Raw genomic sequence first — 24,182 nt, 5'->3', positions numbered from 1 at the left:
AGAAGCCATAGAAACCAAAGGTGGCCGAATTGTGTGCAAGGATGATGAGAAGAAAGAGTTGTGGAGACAGCAGCTTCATTTCATTGGAGTCTTCCTGGGAGGACAAGCTTCCTTCCCTTGTCCTTGACATCAAAGAGTATTAGATTTACATTCTCAAAACAGTGAGTATTCTCCCAAGACTTCACAAGATGTCAAACTCATCTCACACCTTTACAACAGCATGGTTCAAAACAGAGCTCTGATTTCTTCTGCATTCACTCATCCATGTAAGAAATATTTTTTGAGTGTTCACCTTGAGCCAGACACTGGGGATCAGTAGTAAAGAACAAAGACCAGTCTCCTCTCTCACAGAGCCTACATTTTAGGAAGGCAGACAGACAACCAACCAATAGCTATATCACACGTAGACAGTGAAAAAGACTATTTTAGGGGTGCCTGGTGGCTCAGTCGGTTAAGTGTGTGACTCTTGATTTTGGCTCCGGTTTGTGATCTCATGGTTCATGAGTTCGAGCCCCATGTTGGGCTCTGTGCTGACAGTTCATAGCCTGCTTGGGATTCTTTCTCTCTCCCTTTCTCTCCGTGCCTCCCCTATTTGTGTTCTCTCGCTCTCTCTCTCAAAATAAATAAATAAACTTAAAAAAAAGTAAGATTTTAGGCAACATCCTGGATATGTGGCTTCCTTTTTTTTAAATGTTTTTATTTATTTTTTTTTTGAGAGAAAGACAGACAGACAGAACACAAGCATGGGAGATGCAGAGAGAGAGGGAGACAAAGAATCTGAAGCAGGTTCCAGGCTCTGAGCTGTCAGCACAGAGCCTGACGCGGGGCTCGAACTTGGGAACTGTGAGATGGTGATCTGATCTGAAGTCAGAAGCTTAACTGAAAGAGCCAACCAGGTGCCCCTCAAGTCCTGCAGTCTTAAGGGAAACTGTTATTAAATGTGTCACAGGTGTTAGCTCTAGTGGTGCCGTTTGGCCTTCTTCAACAACTATTATATAATTACATACACACACATACACACACAATTACCCAAAACTCTCTCTCATATCAAGTTTCTGATTGATCTATTCTATCTCATAATCATCTAAGCCCCCGGTTTTTTACTGGCTTAAAGCAATGGAAACTTTTTGGATTATTTCTAAACCCCTTGTCTGGTAAACCCCAGTGTGAAAGCAGTTCTTCTCTGGTTCCGGGGGGTTTCCACCTGCTTTGCCTCCACCTTGCTTCCTGCAGTGGCCGTCGGTCTCACAGAGAAACTTGGGGCTACAAGGAATAGGGCTTGAAAGCAATGGATGAGGTCTTACTAAGTAGGGGAAACTGATAATGAAATTCTAGTCCAGTTCAATAGACAAGACTCCTGAACAAGAGAAGAACAGCAACCTACAAAGGTCAAGGGTCTGTAAGTGTGAAACTGTGGGGCGGGGACTTTTCAGAAGAATTTTTTTTAAGTTTATTTATTTTTGAGAGAAGGAAAGAGAGCATGCAAGGGAGAGGCAGAGAGAGAGGGAGAGAGAATCCCAAGCAGGCTCTGCACTGTCCGTATAGAGCCCAACGTGGGGCTCGAACTCACGAGCCATGAGACCATGACCCGAGCCGAAATCCAGAGTTGGACATTCAATGGGCTGAACCACCCAGATGCTCCTTGACTTTTATGATCTATTCTCATTCTTGGCTATTCTCTGAATGGTCATTCCAATCATCATGCAGATACACTCTAGACTCTCATCAAGCAAACAGCAACAACAAAGATATCCCGATCCATATCCCTTTCATCTCTAACTCAGGCTTCCTCCTCTGAGCTCTAGAAGTTTCTCTATTTGCTTTGATGGTAATCCATGAGGTGATCAAGTTTAATTTGTTCAATACAGATTTTTTTATTTTCTTCCCCATGGCTGTCCTTAGCTTTTCCCTTTTACTAAACATCTACCTGTTGTTCAGGCCGATTCCTGGGTCCCACCATGGTCCTACCTTCCTTCCTTCTCTTCTCTGCAGTAACAAAGTGCCCCTGTTTTGTTCCTGAAGTTAGGGAGAAACATGCAGTGTTTCACCATGGATACAGTGTAACCTGATGCCTCTACTAGACTGAGGAAGCTCCCTTCTGTTTCTAGGTTGTTGAGTGATGGTATTATGAAGGGATGTTGTACTTTATCAAGTGTTTATCCAGTGTCTATTGAGACAATCGTGTCCTTTGTATTCTATTCACATGGTGCATTCTATTAACTGATTTTGAGGTGTTAGATCAACTTTGCATTCCTGGGATAAATCCCATTTGGCCGTGGTGTGTAAACCTTTTTATCCATTGCTGAATTCTGTTTTCTGATGTTTTGTTTTTTTGAGAGGGATTGTTTGCTTTTGTGTCCCAAAATTGTTCTCTCTCTCTCTTTTTATTTATTTATTTATTTTTAACACATCTGAGCTTCAGACCCTTTGCTGGATTCCCATAGCACTCCAGAGGTACCCTATGGGTCTCCCTCTGTGTACCACACAGATACCCTCTGTGGCCTTTATGCATTAATCACTCCCTCACTTTGCTTCCATCACTTTCCTGTCCCACCTCCCTGCTGCTTTACTAGTCTCTCCTGGGCACAATGGTTTTTTTTAAGTTTATTTATTAAAAATTTTTAATGCTTGTTAATTTTTGAGAGAGATACAGAGGGTGAGCAGGAGAGGGGGCAGAGAAAGGGGGACACAGAGTCCAAAGCAGGCTCCTGGCTCTGGGCTGCCAGCACAGAGCCTGATGTGGGGCTTGAACCCATGAACCATGAGCTCATGACCTGAGCTGAAGTTGGACACTTAAAAGACTGAACCACCCAGGCACCCCTAAAGTTTATTTATTTTGAGAGAGAAACAGAGCAGAGGAGGGGCCCAGAGATGAGAGAGATAGAATACCAAGGAGGAATCCCTGATGGGGGGCTCAAACTCGCCAACTGTGAGACCATGACCTGAGTCGAAACCAAGAGTCAGAAGCTCAACTGACTGAGCCACCCGGGCGCCCTTCCCAGGGACAATTTCTACTAAATGGTTTCCACCCAAATACCATTCTCAGGTGCTACTGGTGGGGATCAGCCTAAGTCACTACCACGGAGGGAAGGCATCTCTGGCCACGTTGTCCCTCACAGACCCACACTCCTTACGCTAACTGGGCTCTGGATTTCCCTGCAGGTGATTTACGCCCTCAACACCCGCCAGGATGAAGCAGAGGCCAGCTTGGAGGCTCTGCGGGAGGCCCACGAGGAGGAGCTCCAGAACGCCGTGGCAGAGGCCAAGGCCCGGCTCCTGCGGGAACAGGGCCATACAGAGGAGGAGGAGGCCCTGCTCCAGCGCATTCGGGCCCTGGAGAACGCCTTGGAGCTGCAGAAGAGGCTGACCCAGGAGGCGCTGGCCCAGTCGGCCACGTGCAGGTTGGAGACCAAAGAGAGGGAACTGAGGGTGGAGGCGGAGCACGCCGAGCGGGTCCTCACCCTCTCCAAGGAGATGCTGGAGCTCAAGGCTGACTACGAGAAGAGGCTCCAGCACCTGACGAGCCATGAGGCGCCCCAGTGGGGCCGGCTTTCCCAGGAGGGCCCGGACTCCAAGGGAGAGCCAGGCCACGGCCATGAGATGCGGGACGTGCTACTGGAGGTGGAGCGGCTGCGAGCAGAGAACCAGCAGCTGAGCAAGGACTACGCCCAGAAGGCCGAGGAGCTGCAGGCCACCTATGAGCGGGACACCGAGGCCATCCGGCAGGCCATGCAGCAGTCGGTGAGCGAGGCCCTGTGGCAGTGGCAGGAGAAGGAGACGGACCTCCGCAAGAACTTCCAGGTCCAGGAGTCGGCCCTGCAGGCTCAGGTCAGGAAGCTGGAAGGGGATCTGGAGCACAGGGGCCGCAAGATAAGCGACCTGAAGAAGTATGCCCAGAAGCTGAAGGAGAGGACGCAGGTAAAGCCGGGTCTCTGATGACTTTCAAATGAGATCATAAACGTGGTCCCTAATTTGAACACCTACTATGTGTCAAAACTATTTTAACACCTGCTACCACTGAGCTTTAACCCCTTTGTGCAAAGCCCTTGACTCCTACCAAAGTGACTCCTCTTATTTCCCTTGAGTTCAAGTACATTCTGTCAGCAAGTATTTATGGAATGCCTACTATGTGCCAGGCCCAGGGCTATGGCCAGGAGACACATGGTGAGCTGGACTGGCTCCCTGCCCTCAGAGAGCTTAGACAGTTACAGTTTACAGAAGAAAATACAGAAATTGGGAGGCTTAAAGACTAACCTCGCCAGGCACACAACAGCCTCATTCTAAAGCTCTGTTCATTCCATAACAACTTGCCTGTCCTAAACTCCTGGGGACTTGGCTTTCCTAGACAGCTAGAACATTGACGAGGCAGATCATTGACAGACCCCACACGCTCACAGAGCCCCGTCTCTAAACTTGCAGCAGCTAATATTCTGAATAATCCTTGAGCACTTTTTCTGTCCCAGACACTTTATCTCATTTAATCCTCACCACAAAAAGGTTAAATAACATGCCCAAAGTCACACAGCCAATCTGGATGAGTAGGGATTTGAGGAACATGAGCCACTGAATCCCAGAGACAAAGAGCTTATGCTGTGCACTAACCCACCTTTCAGATCTGAAGCTGGTTCTGTGTACAGTGGATGTCTCCACAGAGAACTGTTCCCCGAGAAATGAGACCCTTTCTGTCTGTTTAGGACCTGGATGTGCAGCTCAAGGAGGCTCGGCAAGAGAACTCTGAGTTGAAAAGCACTGCGAAAAAGCTTGGGGAGAAGCTGGCCATCGCCAAAGACAGACTGATGCTTCAGGAACGTCATGTAACACCTAAAACGGGTCAGATGTGCTGCAACTGTTTTTTTAAGTTTATATTTATTGTGTGTGAGAGAGAGCATGTGCATGTGTGCGAGTGGGAGAGAAGCAAAGAGAGAAGGAGAGAGAATCCCAAGCAGGCTCTGCACTGACAGCAGGGTTCCATCTCATGAACTGAACTGAAGTCAAGAGTTGTATGCTTAACCAACTGGGTCACCCGGGTGCTCTGGGTGCAGTAGTTTTTATTCCAGTTTTACAGCCTCAAGACTATTGAGGAAGCAGAGCCAGGGGCAGGGCTGCTTGACCTGACCCCTGTTGGGCCAGCTCAACCCAGGCAGGACACAGGTGAACCTAGACCTAGACCTAGATAGAACCACCACAGTGCAGATAACTAAAAGGCATGACACAAAGGGACACCTTGTCCCCAAACACTTCTTCACCAGGCCCACCACATGCCTGAGCTCCTCAGCACTGGCTTTTCCCCCATGCTTAGGCAGCACTTCATACTTTGCCCACCATTTCACACAGTGACCTTACTGGGTCTTCCCAGTAGTTCTGTGAGTGGATGTTGTCAGTATCTCCCATGGTGCAGATGAGGAGATGAGGCTGAGGAATTGGGGCGCCTGGGTGGCTTAGTCAGTTAAGTGTCCGACTTTCGTTTAGGTCATGATCTCATAGTTGGTGGGTTCGAGCCCCGCGTCGGGCTCTGTGCTGACAGCCAGCTCAGAGCCTGGAGCCTGTTTCCAGTTCTGTGTCTCCCTCTCTCTCTGACCCTCCCCTGCTCACGCTGTCTCTCTCTCTCCTAGAAATAAATAAAACATTAAAATTAAAAAAAAAAAAAAAAACAAGGCTGAGAAAGGGTAAGCGGCTAGCTTAAGGCCACTGGTTAATGGCAGAACTGGTGTGTGTATCTCAGAATATCTGACTCCAGGAGGCCTTCCAATAGAGTCCCTCATCAGAAAGTTCTTGAATACCAACAGTGTGATCAGCTTGATACTAGGAGATATAAAGAGGCACAAAACATGGGCTCTGCCCCCAGGGAGCTTATGGGACAGTGACTCGATAGCCCAGGGCATGCTTTGGTATCATGCGGTGGCCCAGGCAGCAGAGAAATGAAGCGTCCCTGAAAAGAAGTCACCATGGGCTGGAAGGGTGTGAAGGAGAAGAGGTTCGAGTTGGAGCCACAAATGTGTGGAAGATTCACTGCAGTGTTTTCAAAAGTAGGGTGTGGATACCTCTGAGAATATGGGAGAAAGCAGTGAGCATTTCTAGTTATGTTTGATTTTTGTTTTATCTTTTAAATTTTAATCTTTTGATTGTATATCTATCCAGGAATGTGCTCGATTTTTTTCTGAACTATGGAAAGCACAATAAAAAATCTTTGACCATGACTCGTTTAAGAAGCCAGAACAGGGCAGCTGTAGGAACTCAGGAGGCTGCTTGAGCAAAGATGACAATCACCACCTTGACTATCTGGGAGGGGCCAGAAGGCCACAGAGCAAGAGAGTCTATTCGAGAGTGGTGGGCAGAATAGTCAAATAGCAGAATGGGTACCCGACTGCAGAAGACCTTGGACACAAGGCAAAAGCCAAGGGCATTTCGAATGATGTTGAAACTTATGCTTGTAGATGACATGAAGACGGAGCTAGTTTCAGAGAATGAAGTCCTAGGGAAGGCGAATGACCTAGAAGGCCGCAGTGTCCATCCTCAGCAAGACCCGAACTTTCCCAAGGAGCGTCCATGCACCAAAGGAGGCCCAGAGGCACAGGTACTGTCTTACCCAGCCCTGGGTATGGCGAAGTCACAGGGGGCTTTGCTGGAATGTGCTTCTGGCAAAGGCCAATCCCCAATATGACAGAGCCACTTGGAAGCAGCAGGTCTCATGGTTTCGGGGATGGATATGTGGGTGTGAAGTTCCAGCTAACTTCCTGCCATTTGAAATTAGACTAAGAATATAGCAGAGTTCTCGAACTTCTGTGGTTGAGTCCTGGAAAACTTGAATAGGATTCCCACTATCTGTCCCCAATCGAAACAAACAAAGCATTCTTTAGACACTGCTATAGTAGGCTGGAATATGTCCTATGAACATAGGTAAACTATTCCAGAAGGCCTTTGCTGATGGTGGATAAAGTGGTCCCTTGGGAATATCAGATATACAGTCTTATAAATTTTATGGCACCTTGTGCTACATGCTGTAAAATCAGTGTGTAAATGTTGTACCAAAGAGAAACGGCGATTCTCTGCCCCTCATCCCATGCTGGCAGGTTTACAAACCATTTTTCTTTTTTTATAGACCAAGAAAGAGGCAAGTATTGAGACAGAATATATGAAGCAGCAATATGAAGAAGACCTTCGTAAAATCAAACATCAGACAGAAGAGGAGAAGAAACACCTCAAAGACCAGCTAGTGAAGCGCCTGGAAGACTTGGTAAAGAAGCACGCCCTAGAAATCAAATCGGTTCGCTCATCGGTGGAGGCCGAGAGGAGGAAGCTGCAGAAGGTGAGACCCCTTTTGATAGACTCTGTTCTGATTCTTTTTCCTTTCCTCTACCTCCCTCCTTTTCTCTTGTATTTCTGCTTTCCTTCCTCGGACATTTACTGAGCTCCTGTTGTGTACACATCTAAGCTATTTCTCTGACCAAGGCAGTTCAAGGTCAGAGAAGAGACGGGGGCACCTCTTAGACTGTGAGCTGGTTAGGGCCCAGCTAGAGTCTTTGACATGGCGTAGAATTGTGTCCTCTGAGCATTTAACTGAGGAAATTCAACTCTTCCCAGCAAAGACAGAGAGAAAAAACATGAAACAAGCACTGAGGCCCTAGCAGACTGCCTGGATTCAAATCCCAGCTCTCCTAGGAGCTTTGTGAACATAGTGAGTTATTGAACATGGGCTCCTCAGAGAGAAATCTTGCATGCCTTAGGTTCCTCATTTATAAAGCAGATGACGATAATAGCACCTCCTAGAGTAGCTGCAAGGATTAAATAAAGTAATCTGTGTGAAAAAACAAAGCATAGTATATGCCTGGGGCATAATAGATAGATGCAGGTAATTAATCAGTGGCTTGCCAACATGAGAGAAGATTCTCAGCCTTTGGGTACTTTTTCGACTTTCCACGAAAAGGGGTAGCTTTCTGCTGAGAAGGAATGCAAAGCTACACCTCTTCCTGTTTACTGAGAAGAGCAACTCACATCTGTGACGTTTTAGGAAAGGAATGAAATGTACATCAATAATATTGTGTACATATCCTCTTTATAATGCAAGAGCCTGCATGATCAGCTTTGAGTTTTGGCTAAAAGACAATCAGATAGCACTGATGATTACAGTGTTGTGTGGTGGTTCAGAGTAGTAGGTACTCAATAAGTGTATGTGTCAGGTAAATAGATAAACTCATGAAAGATCCACACTAGTCCTGGTGTAAGAAGTCCTAACACTTCCACTAGCTGTATGACCATGGCCCGGTCACTTAACTTCTCTGAAACATGATTTCTAAAATAAGAATAAATACTTTGAAGGCTTGTTATAGATTCCTTATGGTATTATATAAAAACCCTTAGCTCAGTGCACAGCACGTAGTAAAAGTTGGATAAACAGTGGCTATGCTTAGTTACCCTGGGCACCAGGTGACATCATGCATGTTAATATTGGTTAGTGCCCGCTATACTTTTTTTAAATTTTTAATTGTTTGTGTATGCCCACTACACTTATAAAGTACTTCATTCTCAGAAACACATTGAATCTTCCCAACAGGATGACAAAATTGGTATTCATATTTTAGAGATGAGAAAGTTGAGGCTCAAAGATGTTGTGTATCAACTCATAGACAGTGAGTGCTAGAGCTAGTATTAAAACTTGACAGCCTGAGGGCCACCTGGCCCAGTCCATTAAGCGACTGACTCTTGATTTTGGCTCAGGTCATGATCTCACAGTTGTGAGATTGATCCCCCGCATCAGGCTTGCAGCCAGCATGGAGCCTGCTTACAGTTCTCTCAGTTCCTCTCCCTCTACCCCTCCCCTGCTGGCTCACTCTCTTTCAAAAAATAAAACTTCAAAAAATTTTTTAAAAAAATCTCATAGCCCAAGTCTGGAACCCCTGGTTCCCACCCCTGCGCTGCGCAGGCTTTCCCATAAGGGAAAGCATTTTCTTCCCCATGAGCTGCGCTTGGTCACGCAAATCCAATCCTCAGACAAATAGCTGCACTGCTCTTTCTATCCAGAGTCACACAAGTCACAGTCAGTGGGAGGAACCATAGCTCCCGAAGCAACAGGTTGCCCTGGTAACATGTCAGCCAAGCTTGACTGACTGTACAAATCCCATTTTGGCTTTCATCAGGGGCACGAGTCCATTTGGGAAATGAATCACGTAGAAATAAATTGAGTTTCTCTCTTGGTTTGGGGAAGGCGTGTTATGCTTTTTATCCCCCTCCCCTTTTTTTTTTGAGCCTCATTGAGACCATTTGTTGAATGTAATTATCACTAAGTCTACCACCTTGCTGTTTCTGTATTTGTCCCATCTGTTCTCTTTTTCTTTTTTATTTATTTTTCTCTTTATTTTTGATTCATTGAGTTTATTTTTTATATTCCCTCTTTTATCTCCACTAATGGCTCACTAGCTATTTTCCCTTTTTTCTTCAGGGGTGGTTGGGAGGGTTGCTCTAGTGGTTGCTCTAGGATTTACAACATGTGTCTTTAATTTATCCCTGTCTGCCACAAAATGTTATTTTACTCCATATATATATATATATAACTTCACTGTACAAACTTTACAACAATACATTTCTATTTATCCCTTCCTGACCTTTGTGTAATTGTTGCCATACATTCTACTTTACACAAATTCAACGGTGCATTGCTTTTATATTTCCTTAAAAAGTTAATTATATTTTTATGTTTTTTTTTTTTTTTATTTCTAGGAGAGAGAGAGAGAGACAGCGTGAGCAGGGAAGGGTCAGAGAGAGAGGGAGTCACAAACTCTGAAACAGGCTCCAGGCTCTGAGCTGGCAGTCAGCACAGAGCCTGACATGGGGCTCAAACCCACGAACCGTGAGATCATGACCTAAGCGAAAGTTGGATGCTTAACCGACTAAGCCACCCAGGCGCCCCAAGTTAATTATATTTTTAAAGTTTATTTATTTTGAGAGAGAGAGAGAGAAAGAGCACATGAGCTGGGGAGGGGCAGAAAGAGAAGGAAAGAGCGAGAATCCCAAGAAGGCTCCTCAGTGTCAGTGCAGAGCCGGTTGGGGAGCGGAAACTCACAAACTGTAAGATCATGACCTGAGCCAAAGTCAAGAGCTGACGCTCAACAGACTGAGCCACTCAGGCTCCCCAAAAGTCCATTATTTTTTAGAGGAAAGTTTTCAATGAGAAAAAAATATTTCTTTTATATTTTATTTTAAAATTATAATATTATTCTTTCCCATTTCCCATTTCTAGTCTTTGTTGCTTTGACCTGAAGCATTTCTTGTGGTATAAGTCCACGCACAGCAAATTCTGTTTCTATATGTCTGAAAATGTCTTTATTTTGCCTTTATTTTTGCTGGATACAGAATTCTATGCTTACAGGATCTTTTTTTTCTTTCAGAACTTTAAAGATGTCATGTAACATTTTTTGGTTTGCATTTTCTTCAAACGCAAGAAACCTTGGCAATCCCCTTTACCTTATTCCCCCTGTTCATAATATGTCTTTTTGTTCTCTGACTGCTTTTAAGAGTTTCTCTTTGTCACTGGTTTACACACCTTGACTATAGTATCATGATGTATGATTTTTTATATGTATGTTTTTCTTCTTGCGATTCATTGAATGTCCTGGACCTGTGGGTTTATAGTTTTTTCCAGTTTGGCCATTATCTCTTCTGCCTCACTTTCCTTCAAATATTGTCCCACAAATCACTGAAGCTCTGTTAATTAATTAATTTTTTTTTCTGTTCATTTATTTTTGGTCTCCTTGTCTCTCTGTGCTTCAGTTTGGGTAGCTTTTATAGCTGTATCTTTAAGCTCACTCTTTTTTGTATATCATACAATTTTTAAAGCCTATTTGGTATCTTTTTGCATTTACAATATCATATTTTTCAGCTCTTAAAATTCCATTTGGTCTTCCACTACAGTTTCCCTTTCTCTCCTCATTATGCTTATGTCTTCCTTTAAATTCTTCAGCATGATTGTAATTGCTCTTTTAGAATTCTCCTTTGTCATTTTGGGTTTTTTTTTCTATGACTGACTTTTCTCCTGGTTATGAGTCTCATTTTCCTGCTTCTGTGGATATTTAGTAATGTCTTATTGGGATGCTAGACATTAAGAGTGTTAACTTATTGAGAGACTGCGTTTTGTTATCACCCTTTTAGGAGTAAAATTTGTTTTGGCAAGTGGTTATATTACTTGTGAATCAGCTTCATCTTTAACAGACTTATTCTTTTCATTGTGTTATAAGGTACCATTTTTGAGACTTATTTTTTTATACTAAAATTTATTTTTATTTTATTTATTTTTTTTTTACAAATAGTTTATTGTCAAATTAGTTTCCACATAACACCCAGTGCTCATCCCCACAAGTGCCCCCCTCCATGCCATCCCCCCTCCCCCCCACATCCATCAGTCCTCAGTTTTTGTCAGCATTCAAGAGTCTCTCATGTTTTGCCTCTCTCCCTTTCCCCTACCATTTCCCCGCTTCTTCTCCCCCTTGTTCCTTTGAGACTTCTTTTTAAACTTTGTTGGGATGAGTGTTAGAGGAGCCTTTGTACTGGTGCCACTTTAGCTTTCCTACCAAAGTGTGAGCCTTCATGGGGTCTAATGCCTCATGTATAGATTAATATTGGTGTTATTATGATTGCTGACATTTTTAACCTTCTACTGGTTGACTTTTGTTGATGCACCATGAACTTTACTACAAATACATTTCAAAAATAGTCATGTTTCTTCTCCAAACAAGTTAATGTATTTTCCTTTAAAAACATGGTGGCCAGGTGATGACATCAGGTGAGCCACGGTGAGAGCCACCTAGTGATTGGCCAGCTGAGCTGCCTGGTGATTGGCTGCATGAGCAAGACCAAGCTGAGCGCCCCCTGGTGATTGGCTGGGGCACAGCAGTGCCCTCAAGAGGCATTGAGATGAACCCTGATTGTTGGAAAGGCCCAGCACTGACTGAAGGCTGCTCTGGAGAGAGAGAAGGCTCCTGGATCACAGCTCCTCCTATGCGGGCACTATTCAGGGTTCTCCACCCGCTGCTGGTCCTGCCCTAGCCTCTCACCCCATGCTCTGCAGTCCATCTTCATGTTCACTTTTACCCTTTTGCTCCTCTGGGGCCCCATGAGTCCTTATACCAGCACTCGGCCCCTCCTGGACCCACGCCCCACTGCAGAGCTGGCCAGAATACCCAGTTACTCTGGCCCATTTGGCAGAAGAATAGGGGGCTGTGAGAATCCGAGTACAACAGACCCTTACCCAGCCAGGCGGAGCCTCTCCAGTGCTCTGGAGTCATAACCTGGCTCAGCACAAGGAAGCCAGAGGCATGTCCTGAGGGTACCCTGGACATTCCACCGACAAGGGTTAGCACAAGACAAACTAGTCCTCTAAACACATGGCCAAGTGTGAGCACACCAGACCACAGCACAGGATAAGAGAATCTCCCAGAAAGATGGCTTGTGGGGATTTCTCTGACCCAGCTCAGTATGGAGCCAACAAGTCTCCAGGACTCTAGGCTGAACAGGAACCCTCTAGTTGGGAGCTCTCTGAATCAACAGAGTACAGGGCAATATAGTCTTCCAGCGGGGCCAACCGGGAGCCCTGCTACCAGGAGCCAACTGACCGTCATCAGCACAAGACAGTCACATTCCCCAGACCCCTGATCAGGTGGAATTCTCTGAACCAACTCAGCATGGGATAATGGAGTCTCCCAGACACTGGGCCCACCAGGAACCCACCAACCCAGTTTAGCACAGAGCAAACTAATGATTTGCCTGGACATTGGGCCACCCAAAAGCCTTCCACCTGGGAGTCCTCAATCCAGAAGACCACAGGACAACTGAGTCTGCCAGACACCAGGCCATCCAGGAGCCATGTGACCCAGCTCATCACAGGGTGAACTAATCCTCTGAACATCTGGCTGACCACAAACTTTCTGACCCAGATCAGCCCCAGGTGAACCAGTCAACCAGATTGCTGGCCAATGGGGAATTCTCTGAACCAAAGAAGTACAAAGCAATGAACTTACCCCAAACACTGGACCCACCAGGAGCCCATTGACCCAGTTAAGCACAGGGAAAGCTAATCCCTTGAACACCTAGCTGATGGCAAACGCTTTGACCCAGGTATGCTCAAGGCAAGCCAGTTATCTAGACCCCCAATCAATGGGGAATACTCCAAACTAACTCAGCATAGAACCAATTCCCAGGACAGTGAACCTCCCAGGTTCCCTTGTACCAAAAGTCCTCTGACCCAGCTCAGCATCATGCACAGGAGTTCCCTAGACATTGGGCAGGCCTGGAGCCCTCCAACTGGAAACCTTCAACCTAGCAGAGCACGGGGCAATTGAGTCCACCAGACACCAGGCTATCCAGGAACCCTGTGACCCATCTCATCACATGGTGAACTAATGCCCTGGACATCCAGCCCATCACAGCTATCTGTCCCACATCAGCACAGGGTGAACCAGTCCCCCAAACCCTTGGCCAATGCAGAATTCTCTGTACCAACATAGCAGTGGAGTCCCAGACTCTCAGCGAACCTGGAGCCCACCAACCCACTTCAGCACAGGGCATACTAATCCCTGAGATACTTGGCAATGGCTCTTGACCCAAATCAGCACAAGGCCACCAAGCCCCTTAGACTGTTGGCCGATGGGGAATTCTCCTAACAACTTAATGTAGGGCTAATCACTCCCAAGGACAGTGGGCCCTCTGTATGTCCTCATACCAGAAGCCCTCTGACTCAGCTCAGCATGGAGCAAACAAGTTGCCTGGACACTGGGCTAACCAAGAGCCCTTCATCCAGCAGAGCACAAGGCAATTGAGTCCACCAGACACCAGGCCAACCAAGAGTCATCCAAACCAACTAATTGAAGGGTGAACTTATCCACTAGACATTTAGCCAACCACTAGCTTTCTGACTCAGATCAGCACAAGACAAAGGAGTCCCCCAGTCCCTTGGCCAATGGGTACTTCTCTGAACCAATGTAGCACAGGGGAGTGGAGTCCACCAGACATTGGGCTGACCTGGAAACCAGTGACTCATTCAGCACAGGATAAACAAATATTCTGGACACCTGGCTGATGGCAAGCCCTTTGACCCAGATCAGCACAAAGCAAAGAAGTCTCCTGGACCCTCATCTTATAGGGAATTCTCTGAACCAACTCTGCATAGGGCTAACGAGTCCCCAGGACAGTGGACCCACTGAGACCCTTGTACCAAAAGGCCCCTGACCCAGCTCAGCTTGGGGAAGACAAATTGCCTGAACACTGGGCCAACCAGGAGCCTTCCAACTTAACAGAGCGTGGGACAATTGAGTCCGCCAGACACCAGGCCATCCGGGAGAGGAGCCCTCCAACTCAGCACATAACAGGATGAACTAATCCCCTGGACCTCCAGCTGACCACAAGCTTTCCCACCCAGGTCAGATCAAGGCAAATGAGTCCTCCAGATCCCTGGCTAATGGAGAATCCTCTGAACCAACTTATCACAGGCCAGTGGAGTTCCCCAGGCACTGGGCTCACCAAGACCCCACCAACCTAGTTCAGCACAGGACAAACTAATCCCCTGAACACCTGGCTGATGGCAAGCCCTTTGATCCAGGTCAGCACAAGGCAAGCAAGGCCCCTGGATGCCCAGCCAATAGAATTCTCTGAACCAATTCAGCATAAGGCTAACCAGTCCCCAGGACAATGGGGTCACTGAGGACCCACATACCACAAACCCTCTGACCCAGCTCAACACGGGGCAAACAAGTTGTCTGGACACTGGGCCAACCAGGAGCCCTCCTACTCAACAGAGCACAGAGCAATTGAGTCTTCCAGCTGGCCCAGCCAGGAGCCCTGCAACCAAGAGCCACCTGACCCTCATCAGCACAGGGTGAACTAATCCTCCAGACACTTAGCCAACTACAAGCTTTCTGACCCACATCAGTACAAGGCGATCAAGTCCCTTCTCCCCCCGGCCTATGGGGATTTCTCTGAACCAACTTAGCACAGGGCAAAGGAATCCCCAGAACAGCAGGCTGACTGAGTGCTCTTGGACCAGGAGTACTCTGACCCCACCTGGAATGGGGCAGATGAACTCCCCAGTCATCTGACTGACTGTGACTGGGAGCCCTCCAACTGGGAGCCATCTCGCCCAGCTCACCACAGTGCAAACAAGTTTCCCAAACACAGAGGACCAGAAGCTTTCCTACCAATCAGTGGAGGGCAAATGAGTGTCCGGGACACCAGGACAACCTCAAGCCCACTGACCCAGTTCAGCACAGGACAAATGAGTCTCACAGACACTGCTGTTTGGGTGACTTCTGACTGTGAGCCCTATAACCTGGCTCAGTTCAGGACAGTGAGCCCCTGTATACCCATGTGACTGGGAGACGTTTGACTTGGCTCAACATAGGGAAAATGAAGCTCATGGATACCTGGCCTACCAGGAATTCTCCAAACCCACTCAACACAGGACAAATGAGTCCCCTGGACCACTGACTGACTGTAAACCCTCCAAAGTGGGAGCCCTCTGAACCAGCTCACCACAGGAAAAAGGAGTCACCTGGACACCTCACCAACTGGGAACCCTGCTATCCCAGCTCAGCGAAGGGTGCATGAGTCTTCCAGACACTTGGCAGATCAGGTTCCAGCCGACTCAGCATAGGGCCAAAGATTCCCCTACATGTCTGGCTGACTGAGGTCTTAGTGCAGGGAGAATGAGTCTCCAGGACATCTGTCTTACAGTGGAGGAGCCAGCATAGACTATGAAGGTAGAGGTTGTTTTCTCTGTCAGAGACTGGCTCCCAAATGTCATTCAGTTGTGGCTCGATGCTGAGGCCTGACCAGTGCTTGAAACCACTCAGACTGCAGTCCGCCATTAGGTCAGACCTCTGGCCTGGGACCGACTTCAGCCTGGTATCCTGGTAGCATGTCATTCAGAGGAGCCTTCATCTTCTGGGGACTTGTCTTCAGAGGGAGCAAAAGATACCATGCCTTGGATGAGATAGACTGAAAACTGGAAGAGCTTTCCATAGAAATGAAGTGCATGGATAAATCTTTGACAGCATTTGACAGAAAGTTTGAATTTATGAAAGAAGCTTTCAATATAAGGAAGGAAAGGAATAAATCCTTCAGAAAATGTCTGAGCTATAAGATTTACTCTTTTTTTAAATATTTTATTTATTTTTGAGAGAGAGAGAGAGACAGCATGAGCAGGGGAGGATCAGAGAGAGAAGGAGACACAGAATCCGAAATAGGCTCCAGGCTCTGAGCTGGCAGTCAGCACAGAGCCTGATGCGGGGCTCGAACCCACGAACCGCGAGATCATGACCTGAGCCAAAGTCAGACTCTCAACCAACTGAGCCACCCAGGAGCCCCTATAAGATTTACTCAAAGTGTTAAGAAGAAAACCAAAGATCAAGAAATCTGCTTTGTCACTGGGTGTCACAAGAAGAACACAATTTAAAGAATTCTTTACCAGAGAGCCAGGCCTCCCTGGACAGGGGCATGAGATGCAGAGGGGGCTCAGAGCAAGTTCCAGAGGGGACCCAGGCCCTGAGCTTGGAGAAGTCATTGGCTGAGTTTCTCCAGGCTAAGGAGAGGTGCTCCAGCCTTACCAGAACAAGCCAACCAGTGGGGTCAGAGGCAGGCCAATGTCCATGAGCTGGAAAGCTTCATCAGCAACATGCATGGCTTCCTGGGAGCATTTGCCTTGCAGGCAACATCTTCAAAGGGGTGCTGTCCCTTCACATGCCCACCCTGAAGGGCATAGAAAAGGAATTAGATTGGATGGGAGGTCACCTCCAGGATTAAAAGATGATATGAGTTTCAGGATTTATATGAACTTTAAATAAAGAATTTGAACTAATTATTTATTTATTTTTAATGTTTATTTTTGAAAGAGAGAGATAGAATGTGAGTGGAGGAGGGGCAGAGAGGACTCAAAGAATCCAAAGCAGGTTCCAGGCTCTGAGCTGTCAGCACAGAGCCCAATGTGGGGCTCAAACTCAGGAACCATGAGATCATGACCTGAGCCAAAGTCGGACGCTTAACCAATGAGCCACCCAGACACCCCTGTGGTGTCTTTTATAAGGATGCTAATTCCATCATAAAGGTCCCACCATCATGACCTAATCTCAACCTAATTGCCTGCTCAAGAACTACCTCCACAAATTCACAGAGGTTTAGGACTGCAAAATGTGAATATGGGAGAGTACACAATTTAGTCTGGAACATGTGTCTTGGTATGGATTACTCTGGGTTTATCCTGCTTGTGTTTTTCTCATTTTCTTGAATCTTTAGGTGTGTATCTTTTGCCAAATTTGGGAGATTATCATCCATTTTTTTCTTGAAATACTTTTTCATTCGCACTTTTTTTCTTTTCTCATTCTTGGATTCCAGTTACACAAATGTTAGATTTTTTTTACTACATTTTCACAGGTTCTGTTCTTTTTTTGCCAGTCATTTTATCTCTGTTGTTTAGATGAAGTAATTTCTATTGTTCTGTCTTCAAAGTTTATGGCTCTCCTATAGATTCCTCTCCTTTCTGCTATTGAACCTATTTAGTTTTTTCTTAAATTTCAGTTATTGTATTTTTTCAGTTCTAAATTTTAAATATAGTTCTTTTTTTGTATCTTCTGTTTCTTTGCTGAGACTTACTATTGTTCTTTTGTTTCAAGCATGTTTGTGATTGTCAGTTGAAGCATTTTTATGATGGCTACTTAAGATACATCAGGTAATCCCAACACCTATGTCATCTTGGTGTTGGGCATCTTTGGATTGTCCGACTTGTACAAGATAACATTTTCCTGGTCCTGGGTATCATGAGTATTCTTAATCATATTCTGGATATTTTGGGTGTTATGTTATAAGACTCTGGATCTTCTTAAATCTGGTGTGTCAGTAGGTGGTGGGTCTACAGAAGTGTGGCTAGCAAGTGCAGCCCCAGGCATGTGCCCAAACCAGAAGGAGCACATTGAAGCCTGGCCAGAGCTACAGCTGCTCAGTCTGGCCAGACACAACTGGGAAATAGAGGACAAACTGTGTGGAAAGTCACACCATTGTGGCATTCTTCCCTGCAGGCAACAATGAGGACACATGTCAACTAAAAACATGCTGTTTGCTGAATTTATCCCTAAGGATGGGTGAGAACCCTGTAGAGACCAAAACTCTGGTTGGAAGTGGGGAGTCCTCGGGAAATGCCTGCTTCCATGTGTTAAATGCATTTGAGAAATTTAGTGTATGCTGATGGAAATCAGTAGGGATGGGCTTACTGGGATGGTTGGTGTTGATGTTGGACTTGTTCAAAACTTAAATCAAAAAGACCCTGTCTTGAGGTGCCTGGTGGCTTAGTTGGTTGAGCATTCAACCTTTTGGTTTCAGCTCAGGTCATGATCTTCCCATTTGTGAGATCCAGCCCCAGCTGGCAGTGTGGAGCCTGCTTGGGCTTCTCTCTCTCACACTCTCTCTACCCTGCCCTGCTCATACTCTCTCTCTCTGTCTCTCTCAAAATAAATAAACATTAAATAAAAAAAAAAAGGCCCTGTCTTAATAGTGTCCTCATCTCAGACCTCAGCCACCCAATACCACTTCCCACCCTCTGCAGGGAGGCTGGCCAGGATTCCAGCCCAGGATGGATTGGCTGGCTCTGCCAGTGGGCTGATGTGCTGCACTGACATGAGACACACGTTCCCCTCCTTACCTATCCCCCCCCAATTTCCTGCTTGAGAATGACTCCTGCCCTCATTCCCATTATCAAAATATAGTTACAGAGGAAGAACAGCCTGTTGGTCAGCCCACCTGGAGACCCCAAACGTTAGTCTCTCCTTCCTCCACGTTAGCCTTGGGCAGCCTTGACGTCCTCCCATACCCCCCTGGACACTCTCTTAGGGAAGTGGATCCCTTGAACCAGGGGGATCCCTTGAATCAGGGTTCCACTGATCCAGAACCAAGGGTCTCATGGAGGGCTTTCCCTCCAGGCAGCCACTCAAGGGCATTCCAAGGCCTGGCCCCAGCTGGGAGTCCCAAACCCCTGCCTCCCCACAGGTTCCCTCTTGCTCAGGTTGGCCAAGGCCAGCGTCTCCACTTGCATTGAAGAACCCAGGTGACAGAGAACTGCTGCAATAAGCCGACTTTTCATCTCCCCCCCAATTAGGCAGAGTTAGGGGAATGTCCTCCTGCGTCCCAGAGCATGGATCAGGCCTTTCACCCCAAATCCATCTACAACCAGAATGCTGCATCATGTCCCATCATGTCTGGCCCCACAGACAGAGGAGGACATTTATTCGAGACTCGTGAAAACATTTATCCTTGGGAAATTTTTGGTAAAAGAAGCCTTTGTAGATGTCTGCTTTCCACTGTGAAAATGAAGGAAACATCTTGGGACAACGGTGCACAAATCCACAGAGATGGTCCCCCTGACTCCCCATTAGCAAGTGGCCCCATTCTCCCACTTGCTCATGCCCCAAACCTAAGTGTCCCCCCTCCTCCCAGCATGCCTGTCACCCCAGCTGAGCCCCCTTGCACCTGGCTGCCGTTCTTCCCCCAGAGACTGAGCAATGGCTAAGCATATTCACTGCATCCCACCAGGCCCCGTTAGGATTTATAGCTTCCAGGGCACGTGCTTCTCACCCTGCCTTACCCTGGGGAGCACCACAGGCCTGTGTGTCACCCCCCGCCTTTGCTGGCCACCTCCCCTGAAGTGATCCTCCCCATCTCCATGCTCCTTGGCCTCCTGGGGACCCCCCACCCCCTGAGAATCCCCACTGAGAGGGCCTTCCCCAACAAATCATCCCTTTGCTCAGCCTGATCCCTCCATCCCCTGAGCTCACACCCTGGCCCCAATTGGCTTTTAGAGCCACTGTGATTGCTTCATTTGACTGCGATCTGTCCCCTAGAAGGTGACCTTGGTGGGCACAGGGACTGAACCCCTCAATCTAGCCAGTGCCCAGTAGTTATTTTGCAGTAACAAATGCAGGTTCTTTAGGGCAGGTTATTATTCAAATAAACAGTCAAACTCAACATAGAGCTATGTGGCATAGAGTAATATTTGAACAAGTGTTTATTTAGCACCTATGCCTTAAAGCACTGTGCCAGTGAACAGGACAGGCTACTCCCCTGTACGCAAGGGGCCCACAGTCACACATGGCAGGCACCTTCCAGGCTCTGGGGGCTTCATGCAGACATGGAGCAGGTACCTGCCTTGCCTGCCTTCCAGCCCAGCTTCTCAGGGCAGCAGGGCTGGGACGGTGAGGTGGCTGGCTTTTGCCCTCATGTCCCTCTTACTGACTTTGTGTACTTACCCCAGCTTTTACATTTCTGGCCATGCAGGCTCCTTTAGTAATTTTTGTTTGGATGCTGGACACTAAGAATGTTAACCTGTTTGGGCACCTGGGTGGCTCAGTCAGTTAAATTCCGACTTTGGCTCAGGTCATGATCTCATGGTTTGTGAGTTCGAGCCCCACATCGGGCTCTGTGCTGACAGCTCAGAGCCCTTGGAACCTGCTTGGAATTCTGTCTCCGGTCTCTGGCTCTCTCTGCCCCTCCTCCGCTCATGCACACACATACACACACACACATTCTCTGTCTCTCTCTCAAATATAAATAAATAAATAAGAATATTAACTTGTTGAAAGTATGGATTTTTTAAAAAATCATCCTTTTATGAATGCTAAGTGTTGTTTTGGCAAGCCAAGCAGTTAAATTACTTGTGAATCAGCCACATCTTTACCAGACATTTTTTTTTCGTTGTGGTCAAACGCATCTAACATAAAATTTACCATTTTTCCTGACTTATTTTTAAGCTTTGTTAGGATAAGTTTAGAGTAGGGCTTATGCTAGTGCTGCTCCATCCCTTCATGGGGCCAGATGCCCCACGTATCGATTAATATTGGTGTTACTGTGATTGCTAATGGGTGGCCCAGAGTGACATTTTAGGTTTTGTACTGGCTGACTCTTTCAGCTGCACCATGAACTTTACTATAAATGCATTCCAAAACATAATTTTTCTTCTTGAAAAACAGTTAACATTGTTTATGTTAACAGTTAAAACACCAATTGAAATCTCTGTTTGGTAATTTTCTGTGGTTGCTCATTTGTTGTTCCCATTATAGTGCCTCCTTCCTGTGTCTTTTTAAAAACTGCCTGTAATTGTAGACAGTCTAAGCAAGGAAGTGGAAGGTGGATATGAGACCTGCTTCTACCTCGTGGAATTTCTTCCATGTGAAATGGATATACTAGAGCTTTTTCCCTGTGTACCATGAGAGTTCAGTGAGAGAGCTTCTGGAATTGCTCTGAGAATTCTGTAAGTTAGTGGCTCATGGAACCCTGTTCCAGGTACGGATAGGATGCTGCAATTTTTAGATTTGAAATTACTATCTCCTTTTTCCTCATAGTTGTATCCTGGTAGTTGTTTTTTCTCTTTCCAGCTGGGAGGATGTTAAAGTTTCCTGTTGAAATCCTCAGGGTCACTTTGGCTGGAGGTGGCTATGGGGATGCTTTCCTTCCAATCTGTGTCCTCGAGGCAACCCAGAACTGTTCGTCTTCTGACAGTAAGCCTCATTATTCAGCACCTAAAATGAAGCTTATTGATGCCAAAAGTTATTAATGAAATCAGCTATTTCCATCTGTGGGGACATTTTTTTTCCGCATAAAGTCCATTTGTCAAGGCAACAGCTGAAGCTGTGATTGATTACATGAACCCTGGGAAGTTGGGCTGCATAAAATTAGAAATAGCCACTGCTTTCTGCTAAGAATCTTTCTCACAGGGGTCTACAGTGTCGTCATAGTGAACATGCTTTGGCAGAGTCAGTGAGTATCTGTACCAGGAAGCATGTTAAACAAAACTTTTGTTCAACAAAAGCTTCACAGACTGAGAAGCTAATCAATGAAGTAAAAAAACAAAAATCAAAACTTTGCTGGGGGAGTTGGCTTTGTTTCTGATGGTTCTTGGGACAGAAGGATAATTTATGTATCGTTTTTGGTGAATTAACTCTCCAAACAACAAGCTATGCAAGAGGGATCATAGATTCACTGAAGAGACTGTAACATACTAAGTGTCCACCTCATGTGACTTTACAATCTAATCACATTCCTCCTTTCTTCTAAGTGACTGACTCCAGAGCCACTGGCCTGACCTGGACTTGGCCCCACAGAAAGTGTAAAGTGCATTCTCCAGGGGATCAATAGCAGCATCTTTTTAGATGCCCAAGTCAGACACCCAGGGGTCAGACATGACTTCTCTTTCATGCATCACATTCAGTCAGTTATCAAGGCCTTGTCATCCACTTATTTGATGGCCCTGAAATATCTCCATTTCTTTCCATCCTCAGTGATAACACAGTGATCCATTTTCCGTGTGATGATCTCCTTGCTCATCTCCCTGTGTCCCTCCTCCACTTTCTTGAACCCAGTCTCCATTCCAGAGGGATCTTCTGAATATTCAGCATCGGTTTCAAACTCTCCAAAGGCCTCCTATAATCTTCACAGTGTAGTTCAAATTTCTTAACATGGATTTTTAAGACCTACATCGTTGGACTCCTGTTTTTCTCTCTTGCTTCATCCCACACCACTCCCCTGTTTAAATCTGCCCTCCAGCCTTTTAGATCCTCTTTCATGCCAAATCCTTTCTCTTCTTGGCCTTAATGCATAGCTCTCCCTTGATGGGGAACACTCCCCTGCCAACTCTCAAATTTACCTGTCTCTTTTTGCCTAGTTGTTAACTGATCCTATTGGTCTTGGTTTAAATATCAGTCTTTCTAGAAGCTGCCCCTTGCCTGGTCTAGTGTCTGGTACATGGTACTCCTTGTACCTACCTTAGCTTGGCTGTTACTACACTTCTTTGCAATCATTTATTTGCTGCTTATTTTCCCCACTGGGATACCCTGTTCACTACCACCTTCAGTGGTGTGTAAGAGCCAACTTGTATTGACTCCTGAGAGGCAATTGTTACATCTCTTCCCAACTCTGTGTTCAGTGACATCATGGTAGTAGCTTGAAATTGGCCACAGCATGAGTACTTACACCATAGAAATTAACAAATGCTGCACATCCAATTGATTGATTGATTGACTTATTGATTGGAAGCCAGTTAAACATTTACCAGCACACAGTCACTCTATCCCTAGCCCCTTCAATACTTGGCACATAAGAGATATTTAGTTAATTTTGGTTGGTTGAATGAATGAATGATAGGTTTCCACTTAACCTCAGATCATCTCCCATCACACAAGCCTTTGCCTCTCCACATTCCCATATGTCAGCTCAAGTGCTGACTCTCCTTGGAGACAGAACAAGGCTCCAGTTCCTGAAGACTAGACTTCCAGCTTCTTCACCCTGCTTTGGGGAGCATCTGGAGCCTGCCCACAGGAACACCCTCAGCTTTTCTGTAGTAAAGGTAGGATGACCTTTCCGTCTGTACTCCATGCCATATTTCCCTTAGGAGGGCAGGGAAGACGTGCAGCCAGACTTTCCTGAGCTCAAACTTTGACTTCTCCACTTACTGGCTGCATGATCTTGGGCAAGTCATTTAACCTCTTACAGCTTCATTTTTTCATTATATAATGAACGTTAACACTAGTACCCAGTTGATAGAGTTTTCATAAGGATCAAAGTGATTATTTGTGTAAAGGGCCAGCAAATGGCATACGCTCAGTAAATGTCAGCTGCTGTCACTATGCCCATCTCTCAATGAGACCATAAAGGTCTGTAATCAATTGACAGCATAGAAGAACTACACTCCAGGTAAATCTCCTACTTTTCCTTTATATTCATTCTCTCTCTAGCTTTTTTCACCCAAACACATGGCATAATACATTCTTTATGCTGATGACTCCCAAATGCATACCTGCAATCCAGAACTCTCCCCCGATTTCCAGACCCACATGTCCACCTGCACACAGGACATCTAACAAAGGTCTCACACTCAACAGGTCTCCAACAAGCTCCTTCTACTGACTGTAAATCTGCTTCCCTGTTTGTGTTAATGGTGACACTGTCCTCCCCCTGCTCAGGTTAGAAACCCTGGTGTTGTCTGTGACTCCTCCCTTTTCATCAGCAGGTCCTTGCAGTGTACATTGAGAAAACATCCATGCCTCTATACCCGTCACCAGCCACACTACTGCCTGGGTCCAGCACCCTTCAGCTCCTTCCTTGGTTACCGTAGCAGCTTCCACACAGTAAGGCTGCTTACTGCTCCACCTGCTGCCCCGCCTGCC

At 46.2% G+C, this 24,182-nt stretch overlaps 1 protein-coding gene across 1 annotated transcript in view; it reads left to right on the top strand.

Moving 5' to 3' along the window:
- FAM184B (family with sequence similarity 184 member B) overlaps positions 1-24,182 on the top strand; it is a 147,471-nt gene that overhangs the window by 67,731 nt on the left and 55,558 nt on the right. Inside the window, exons 2-5 of the mRNA XM_039218720.1 lie at positions 3,163-3,918; positions 4,695-4,830; positions 6,435-6,574; positions 7,100-7,306. Coding sequence (XP_039074651.1) covers positions 3,163-3,918; positions 4,695-4,830; positions 6,435-6,574; positions 7,100-7,306 — 1,239 coding nt within the window. The remainder of the gene's footprint in view (positions 1-3,162; positions 3,919-4,694; positions 4,831-6,434; positions 6,575-7,099; positions 7,307-24,182) is intronic.

Source organism: Hyaena hyaena, unplaced genomic scaffold, assembly GCF_003009895.1.
Source record: "Hyaena hyaena isolate Hyena2069 unplaced genomic scaffold, ASM300989v1 scaffold_774, whole genome shotgun sequence".
Taxonomy (NCBI): domain Eukaryota; kingdom Metazoa; phylum Chordata; class Mammalia; order Carnivora; family Hyaenidae; genus Hyaena; species Hyaena hyaena.
This window is presented reverse-complemented; position numbering and strand designations above follow the sequence as displayed.